The sequence below is a fragment of the Dendropsophus ebraccatus genome, chromosome 14 (assembly GCF_027789765.1).
Source record: "Dendropsophus ebraccatus isolate aDenEbr1 chromosome 14, aDenEbr1.pat, whole genome shotgun sequence".
Lineage (NCBI taxonomy): Eukaryota > Metazoa > Chordata > Amphibia > Anura > Hylidae > Dendropsophus > Dendropsophus ebraccatus.
The window spans coordinates 30,194,134-30,203,801 of NC_091467.1; the positions used below are offsets into that span (position 1 = coordinate 30,194,134).

The window sequence follows — 9,668 nt, forward strand, 5'->3', positions numbered from 1 at the left end:
AGCATGCTCCAGGTTTGCTCATCTCTATTAAATATGAATTAGGTTCCTTAACGTCATGTTGAGAATATCTTTGCTAATTGCTAAGATATAAGCTTTTTTGTTAATATGTAAAGGAGTCTGAGAGCTCCAGGGGGCATTCCCCAGCATGGTAAAAGCCCAGCTTGGTCCAGTCCACCTCCTCTGTCACTTAAAGGGGAAAGGCTGATGCAACCAGGTTCAGAGGCGGTGGGTAAAGGCCCTATTCCACGGAACTATTATCGTCCGTATTCGGTCGATATCGGCCGCTATGGACGATAGTCGTACCGTGGAATAGAGGGAAACGATCAGCCGACATCGTTCATGTCGGCTGATCGTTGCAGTCGCTTGTTTTTCAACATGTTGAAAAACAAGCGACTGATAAAGCAACGATCTGCTGCCGTCGCTCCGTTGAATAGGAGCGTCGGCAGCAGACGCTGCTATATCCATTGGGCTGCCAGGACGATCAGCGATCACCCGGGCGGCAGCCCCCCCCCCCCGCAGCTCCCCGCCGCGTTGAATAGCTTGTTTGCTTCTCTTAACGACCCGTGGAATAGGGGCTTAAGAGGACATGGGTTGGACTAACCTGGACTTGTACTGTGCTAGGTGCAGGACAGGATGATAAAGATATATGTCCTGATTCCAGATGAGAAGCGTATCTGCCATTTGCATATTTACACCCTTTATCCTGAAGACTTTCAAAGAATGATACACACCTTGATATGCATCAACTGAAACAGTGAACTCAGGTGATGTGAACAGTCTATGAAAAGTTGGTAGAGGGTCCTTGGCAGCGTTCTGAATAGATGACAGGGGCACAGTCATGGAGAGGCCTATACACAGCAAAGACAAAAGGGGTTACTGTAAATAGCACAAAGGGAAAATGGCAGCTATGAATTACATTGCAAAAGTTTGAAGAGTACCTGTCCTTTTTTTGATTGTTAATAAGCTACATAGTATGGTTAAATCCTCCAATTTTCTTTCCTAATACATTACTAGTAAAATTATATTACTATATAATATATAAAAAAAAAGTATAGTGTGTTTGACATAAAACCCACTGCTGCCACTAACGTTTATGCCGGGTACTGCAGGTTGTATAAGCCCTGAGGTTTCAATCCCCTGCTATGTTCACCTGTATATTTTAATGTCTCTCTACAGCGCACGATAATTGTACTAGAAACTAGAAGCAGAGCGAGTGATGACAGTAATCACCACTCACTGTGCAGAGTGATCATATAGGCTAGCACATGGAGGGAAGTTGTTTGAAACGTCAATGACCATTTAATATTGGGCCAAAAGCAACTCTTATTTTACACTAGGCAAAGCCTGACCTGCACAGACAATGATCACAGGATATGTTGATAAATAAATAAAAGAAAAGAATAAAAGAAATGGTTGCAGATTTTGTTTTTTACTTCTAACTACTCCACAGCAAAATGAATTTAAGATGAATATGTATATTAAGCCAATATAAAAATTTGCAAATATAAATGTCTGCAATAAAATCTGCACTGCTGGTCGATTTGCATGCAGATTTTCTTTACTTTTGTTTCATAGCACGTAGAGGAGACATCCCATGCACTTTGCTGCTAATAAAATACACTGCTGATTTTCTGCATGTCAATGTGCAGCACAGCCATTCGTGTCTAGGTTCTCTAAAAGTGTCGCTTTCCACCAGGTCACCCGACATTCTGTATTACGGGGGACATTCATAATGTCTGTACTACAGGTGAGAGGAGAAATAGAGTGGAAACTTACCATCAAAAAAGTAGCCAGCTGGTGCTCCTGCTAACAGTGTCCCGTCCTGCAGAAAACAAACCAGGATCCTTGGGGTGAATGGTTCCAAACTACTGATTTTATAAGCCTTTCCAAACCACAATGTCTGGGTAATCTACTTCTGTCTATTGTGCTCCTCACCAGCAAGGTGACCAGTGATTTCAGTGAGAACTGGTGCTGTGATAATGGATTGTCCATGGTAGGCCTTTAGACCTTAATCATCAAGCAATTATTTTTTTAATAAAAATCATTATATTATATGAGCCATAACTCTCCATTAGTTTTTTGACATAGGAGAGTTGGTTTTTATTTATTTATTTTTATTTATTTTTAATGGTTACCTGTATTTAAAGGGTGTCTGTCTCTTTAACAAACTCATGGCATGTCCTAGCAACACGTCAAACATTTGATTGGTGGGAGTATCAGAATTACAGGGGGTGGAGCCTGACACAGGGATTTAAAAATTTTCAAAGAAAATCAGTGTCATACACCGCCTCCTCTGGCCATGTAAAGCAGCATAACACAGATTTATTCATGTATGTTTTATTCTTCCTGAAGTCATAGATGACAAGTATATAAGTATATATACTGGAGCTGCTATAATCTATCTGTATTAGAACTCACCTTGCTTATTTCTGCACTGAATCCCAGCTCACAGAAGCGTTTATCATTCCCTGTGTATGACAGGACAATGTATGTGTTAATATACAGTTGTGCCTATATCATATGTTGATACATATGCAGTTTCACAAAATAATCTGCAGGTGGCGCCATTATATTAGTCACAAAGACAAGTAAAGGCGAGTAGGCGACCCATTACTAGAAGGAAAATCTAAGCTACAGTACAAATTGTTTATTATGAGATCAATTTCTTACACAATTCCAGTATCAAAATCTATAGATATGGGTGAGAAAAGCTCAGATCACAAAATTGTTAAGGTTACAATAGAAACCATAAAAACAGTGTCTGGCCTATTAAATGATGCACCACAACTGTGCCTAATGGACCCCACTGACTGTAATGGGCTTTGTTGGATTCCATTGTTTGGATGGAAAGAACAGGACAATATGCTATGTTTTTTGTTCCTGTCAAAACTGAGGCTACTGGGGAAGCCTCTGATGTTAGCGTGAATGACACCTAAAGGTGGTCTTACACCTTCAATAACTGGCGGCCAAGCGATTATCCAGCTGTTAGTTATCTCTCCCGTCCTCTCCATACACAGAAACATTAAGCACGGCCGAGCGTTCCCGTGTTCTCTATGGGGAAGAGAGGGGTAATCCGCAGCTAGAGAGCTCTGGCTGCAACTTTTTTCTCCAAGAACAAAGGGGTCAGCTATTGGACACCATGTGCGATTAGGATATGCATATCTCCGCATCTCTGAAGGCATACTGCCGAAACGTACAATCTCAGTGTCGGGGAGCAGGAGGTTTCAGAAGTCTTCTGCTTCACAGAAAAACACTTTAAAATTTTTAAAAAATTGTATACAGCAGACAAAGTTTAAATCAAAAGGCCTCAGTAGTGTGCACATTAGTGTTTCTTCATGGTCGTGTTCAATATCGTCAAGGGCCCTAGTGATCAGATCGTCATCCCATATAGTGCAGATAAGGGAGAACTTTGCAAGTTCGGAAAACCCTTCTTAAACTTATGTCATACAGACGTTTTAATTGGTTGGGGTCTCAGTGATCAACCCTCCACCAATCTTTAGATATAACTTGAAGAATCATACAGCTGAGCGCTTCCCTCCCCGGCATGGCACTAGCACTGACTAATTGGAGTATAAAACTATGGAGCCTGTTTCCTGCAATGAGACAGATTGAGCAATAATTTGGGGGGGGGGGGGGCAAGCACACAACTACACGTTTCTCCCAGCTATATCTAGATTGGTGGTGGTCTCAGTACTGAGACCCTTATCAAAACTATCATATGACAATTTTTTATATATGACAAATGCTTTTGAACATGTAAAGTATATATTTTCTTGAATATATATATATATATGTAGTCCAACAGCCGTACTGTAATTCCTTAGGGCAGAGGTATACTCTACTTTGCGCTCTCGACATGGAGCAAATTCATAGCTATTCTTCAGATCTGTAGTCAAGTAACAAGCCCCAGTGGGAGTTTTTCCGGACTGATTGAATCTGTCTCCGCTAAGTTGGAAAGTAAAATGTTGCAAGGGGGCACAAGCCTGAAAGCAGAAAGTGGAGAGAATATGTTGAATATCAAGTCATACACATGTTCAGTATCATACATATTAGGCTGGATTTACATGCTCTAACTCTAAAGATGGCCACAAACGTAAGTTAAATGATGACCATACCCTAAAATTTCAGCTTAACTGGCAACCTGGCTCACATAAACACAGATCAGGGAGAGGGACAAATGGCAGTACATGTATCTCTTTGCTCAGTCTACTGATCAGTTGCGGCCTGAACATTAAGACCCTTACCAATAAAAACTTAAAGCGTAACTGTCATTTAAATGTCACTTTTCAGAAATCAATAAATATCAGTAGTACAAACCATTTTAAGAAACTCTGTAATAGGGTTTTAATAAGCAAGAGTTTCCTTCCATACACAAAAAGCTGTTTTCCTACCTCCCCCCCTCACTTAGAAGAAGCAGGATTTCTGTGTCCATTATGCTCTATGGAGAGGGGAGGGGCTATGTGGGGGATTAGTGAGCACGAAGAGGAGAAAAGTCAGCCCTGCAAAACTTTACATTTTGCAATCTTCTCTCACCAAGCTCCCAGATAAGCACTGACCTTTCTGACCTCTAAATACAGTGTTTTATGTGCCCAGTCTGCAAACAGCAGGGCTGTTTGTTACCTCTTCCTGCTCACTCATCCCCCTCGGCCCCTTCCCCCTCCATAGGTTAGAATTGACTCAGCAAACAAGTCTTAACTTTGCTGCTCTCTAAGGGTGCGTGAACATTGCGGAATGGGGACGGATAACCCGTTGCGCATTCCGCAGCTCGCACCCGCCGGTGGACTGAGGTGGGGGGCACGCGTCTCCGCCCGTGTCATAGACTCCATTCTATGCTTGGACAGATTCATTATCCGCCCGTGCATAGAATGAAGTCTCTGACACGCGTGCAGACATGCCCGCAGTGTGCACGCACCCTAATGAAGACGGCTTTGCCTGATAATGCACAGATAAAGTATTTGAGTACAGAAAGAAGCTTTTTTTTTCCTATTAAAGGTTTTTTTTAAATTGCTTGTACTATTGATTTTTGCAATAAAAAAATTTAATGACACTTACACCTTAAATTCATCGTCAATCTAGATTCATATCTAGTATGTATTGTATAACATGCATACCAGAATGTTAGTTTTCCAGGTTCTTACTGTTGCTCCAAACCACTGGTGAGACTTAAAAACCTGTATTATATTATTCCTGGTGTTGTGTATGTCACCTGTGGAATAGATACAACAACGTTAGCAATGATGAGAACAGTTGACAGGTTTAGGACTTATACATATGGCTGTATTAGGCTGGTTTAACACAGAGCATTTTTTTGGAAATAAAAGGCTCTAGTTTGCATAATAAGCCAGAAGTGGATCCAGCAAAATGGAGAAGTCCTTAGACCTCTGTGGGTCTGCACATCTCAAACTAACATTCCTAATTTGATAGATTCCATATGAATCAGATAGAATAGAATATACTGCAGCATGCGCCATGTTAGGGACTGAAGTCACATGACGTAAATACTTTTTCTTTTTACACAGTCATCAGCCATCGGTGGTGCATTGCTATTATTCGTAGTGATGCACAGTCAGCGGCCGACGATTTTAGTTCAGGACCAAAAGACACGATCAGCCGATTTTCGTTGTCATCAGCTGATTGTTGTCTCTATTGCATGAAGCAATAATCTGCCGAATAGGCATGATTAGGCAGATTATCATGAGGCATCCATTTTCGCTTTAAAACCGTGCTTCAAAATCTGTACCTGCAACCCCTGTGCATCACCAATCATGTCACCTCTACTGCTATTCTCATGTGGCACAGGAGCTGCTGACAAAACATACAGATAATATACTTTACCATCTGCACAGTAATACTGCACCTGTTTGGTCAAATGGGATGATGGAGCAGTCATTGCTGGTAGACTGCCATGGGCACAGGAAGACGCCTCCACCACTAGTGACACCGGGCTGAGATGTATTCAGTTTTGGAGCGCCCACAACAATGCTTAACCTAAGAAAAGAAAAGTTGTCATAAGCTTAAAGTGTACCTGTCGTTATAACTTTCAAAATCTAAATCAACAGTATATGTGATATAAAGCAAGTTTGCAATATCCATTGATTATTTTTCTGTTGATGCCCCAAGAGTCCCCTCTATGTTGCACACCTATATCCATTCTCTCCATTTCAGGCTACAGGACCAAAGCTAAGCTGTTTGACAGTATTACACATGCCTGGACTTCTTTTCCCTTAGTTTTCTGGTCAATAAAAGCACAACACATACTCCTTACTGCTATGCCGTGACATAGTGTTGGCAAAAGGAATTAATGGGCTAGCACTGTGCTGGAGGATGTTTTACAGTACACTACTATAAGATGCCATGTTGGGCAGCAAGATACTGATGCACTGGGTTCGCAAGGGGTTAGTGCATGTCTACATTATAGAATCCCGACGGATCACCTGCTTCAGATTCCGCAGCCCGCCCCTACGCGCATCTGCGCTGGTCCCATAGGCTTCATTCTATGTTTGGAAGATTCCACCATCTGCCCAAAGAATTAACCAGCTCTTTCTTTGGACGAACAGCGGAATCTGCCAAATCATAGAATGAAGCCTATGGGACCAGGAGAGATGCGTAAGGTCAGAACTGCAGCTGCTGAAATTGAGAAGCTAGGGGGAAGGGAGGAAATTACTTTCAGGAGGCAGCATTGTGTACACACAGCGGAAGGAACACCAGCATGGGACAGCTGCCAGAACTTTAAAGTAAACTTATAACCCCACACTATCCAGATATCAGGTGCTCTATGGAAAGAGGTTCTTCAGCATTGATGTGGAGAGTAGGAAAACTATGGCACTTTTAAAAATTGCATTAGTGATGAATTTTTTTTCCGTACACACATACATTGACTTAAAGCGCTGGGGAGGATTAAAAAAAAAACATGTTCTTACCTCCCCGGCTCCAACGCTGGTTGCCGCATATAACACTGCCCAGGTCCCTGGACACTTCCTGGTTTGAGCCGGACCCAAGTCGTGACATGTGTGGTCTGCTCAGCCAGTCAGCGGCTGAGGCAGTACCCCTGCTACGGCTGCTGACTGCACACGTTACGACCAGGGCCCCAACTCAGACCAGAAAGCGGACAAGGCCATAGGGACTGGAGCAGCAGTACGTGGCCACCAGTGCTGGAGGAGGTAAGAACACGTTATTTCTTTAATCTTCCTCCCCAGCACAAAAAAAAAATCGATTTGCCTGGACTTCTCCTTTAAAATACAACCAGATGAAATGCATAAAGCCTATTCATAATTTGTCTCTACGCATTCATTTAATCTAGTTGAACTGTAAATCAATGTATTGCTTCATCACTATTTTGAAGAGTGCTGTGGTTTTCCAGCTGCCAGAACTTTTGTGTGTGGTCAGAGACGAGAGGAAAGCCTTGATTTACCTTGCAGGCCAGTGAGGATCCTCTGGAGAAGGCATACATAGGATCCAGGTACATAGCTCAGGCTTTCTTTCTCTCCTGCACATAGCACAAAGTAGGCCTGGCCTAATTTTTCTGGGATGGACTTAGGCCTTATGCACACGTCCAGTATTTATTTATTTTTTTTCATTTTCTCCTGCTATCCACCTGTACAATCCGCTAAAAATTACGGATTGAGCATATGTAGTGCATCCGTTTTTCTGTGAATTCTTTTTTTCAACATGTCAATTATAACTCATCCGTATTTTTTTATGGAAATACGGATGCCAAACAGGTAACAATCCGTAATAAATAGCGGATCCCATTGTGTTCTACGAGAGGATCCGTACAAAAAAAATCTAGGTCCGCACAAGGAAATGTCTTTTCTTTTTCAGCATTGGTTTGCGTCTTAGTAATCTACTGATTGTGTGAATAGTCCAATAGACAACAATGTGCACTAACTCGAATACGGATCCGTAGATTATGGGACGTGTGAATAAGGCCTTAGTCTAACAAATTAGAGTGAGCAATAGATTGCAGGGAAGGGATTAACCTATGAACCAAGACTTTGGAGTGTTTTTCCCTGGGGGTATGAAGACATTTTCGGTACAACACAGAGCAATAGCTGGAAGTCAGGTGTTTGAAATGACAGTGACGACTTAAGAGTTTATACAGCTTGGGTCTTAGTTTTCTTCCATTCTGACCAATAGTGGAAAAGCGTGGTGGTCAATCGCAGCCACACTTCTGTATGAACTGTTCTAATTCTGGATAACACCTTTGAAGTCCTAGTAGCATACAAAGTGTGATCATCCAATAATCCAGAATATTTTATAATTTGCCAATAAACCTGGCAATAAATAAGTGCAATAGGCAGACATAATCAAGTACAACTATTGATGATGACAAAAATTGGTTAAAAAAATATTACTAGAGAAATACTGCAAACAAATTGCCAGTGCAAAGTGTAAAAGAAGCGTTCCCAAGGCCCTGAATTTTTGCAGGATGGACTACCTCCCCATCAGAGAACACATCACCGGTTACAACAAACAAGCTGCTGAAGGCTACAGAAGAAAGTGGGGTGGATGTGCTCTAAGTTCAGAATTATTAAGTCTACTTACTCATTGTTTCCTGGCTCATAGATGTCAATGGAAAACCCAAAGTAGCTGCCTTTGGGTCCAGAGATGTTTTTAGGATTCTGGGTTTCCAGATTCAAAGCGAAGGTATACAAGAAGAGAAGGGGCAGTAGATGCAACAACATGGTGTAACCACATAAATCTGTAAAACAAAAACTTCTTGTATTTAGTTCTTCTCTACTTATCACAATATCTTCCCCTCATTCACATACCCAGTCCTGTACTAGAGTAGTGTTAACTTCCACCTTCAGCCTGCTACTCATCCATCCACATCCATAAATGTGTCAGCTAATATATTCACTCATGTATTACGCGTCTTATCTCTAACGAGCTTTCATGTGTTACCACCACTTCCTCCACCAGGAAGAGCACACCCTCCATGTCCAAAATAGAAAAACAGAGACCTTTTAAATGATTAGGAAAAAAAAAAAGACAAGAGCGAATGGCGCCTTCTAGTGTAGTATGTAGAATCCAATTTAGACAGCCAATACACAGAATGGTGTGCTAAAAAAAAAAAGATTTCCCCTTCAAAATGGAAATCGCAGGTGCAATATGAGGTTTCCAAAAAACGTATGTGAACCAGTCAACGGTCAAACACGCGAACACTCAGCCATATATTAAACAAAAACATATACATCAAAAACAAGCCTTTCTTTTTCAAGCACTAAAACGCACTACTCCAAACTGCTATATATATATATATATATATATATATATATATTATATATATATATATATTTACACACACACACATTTTAGCTGTGGCCCCTGGAACCACTTTCGGTTACTTATACCTTCTGATATCATTGTGCGCATTAATGGTGTTGTTCACAATATATATCTTTAGTTTATATAACCAATAAATAAAAAAAAATCTTGTATTACCTTCTTGGATGCCCACCCTATCATCATGACGACAAGTGGCGTCTGTAACTCCCTGCTGCGCTGTCTGTGGAGTGGGATTCTCAAAAACGCACTACGTAAAAAAGCGATGGAATCATTCTTCTTAGGGTATGTTCACACTGAGTAAAACAGGCCGAAATTCAGAGTGGAATCCCCCCTTGTGCACTGAGCTCGGAATCCCGTCTGGCTCAGTCTCTCAATATAAT

General features: G+C 41.4%; 1 protein-coding gene across 3 annotated transcripts in view; it reads right to left on the reverse strand.

Moving 5' to 3' along the window:
• ITGA2B (integrin subunit alpha 2b) overlaps nt 1–8,826 on the reverse strand; it is a 34,471-nt gene extending 25,645 nt beyond the window's left edge. For 2 of the 3 annotated variants that reach the window (XM_069952028.1, XM_069952025.1), the window contains exons 1-8: nt 8,772–8,826; nt 8,545–8,701; nt 5,858–5,988; nt 5,112–5,206; nt 3,812–3,983; nt 2,419–2,468; nt 1,777–1,822; nt 732–848 (exon numbers count right to left, since the gene is read on the reverse strand). In XM_069952028.1, the coding sequence (XP_069808129.1) occupies nt 732–848; nt 1,777–1,822; nt 2,419–2,468; nt 3,812–3,983; nt 5,112–5,206; nt 5,858–5,988; nt 8,545–8,684 (751 nt within the window). In that variant the 5' untranslated portion in view covers nt 8,685–8,701; nt 8,772–8,826. The other variant, XM_069952027.1, reaches the window with a different exon arrangement.
• Between the last annotated feature and the right edge of the window lie 842 nt (nt 8,827–9,668).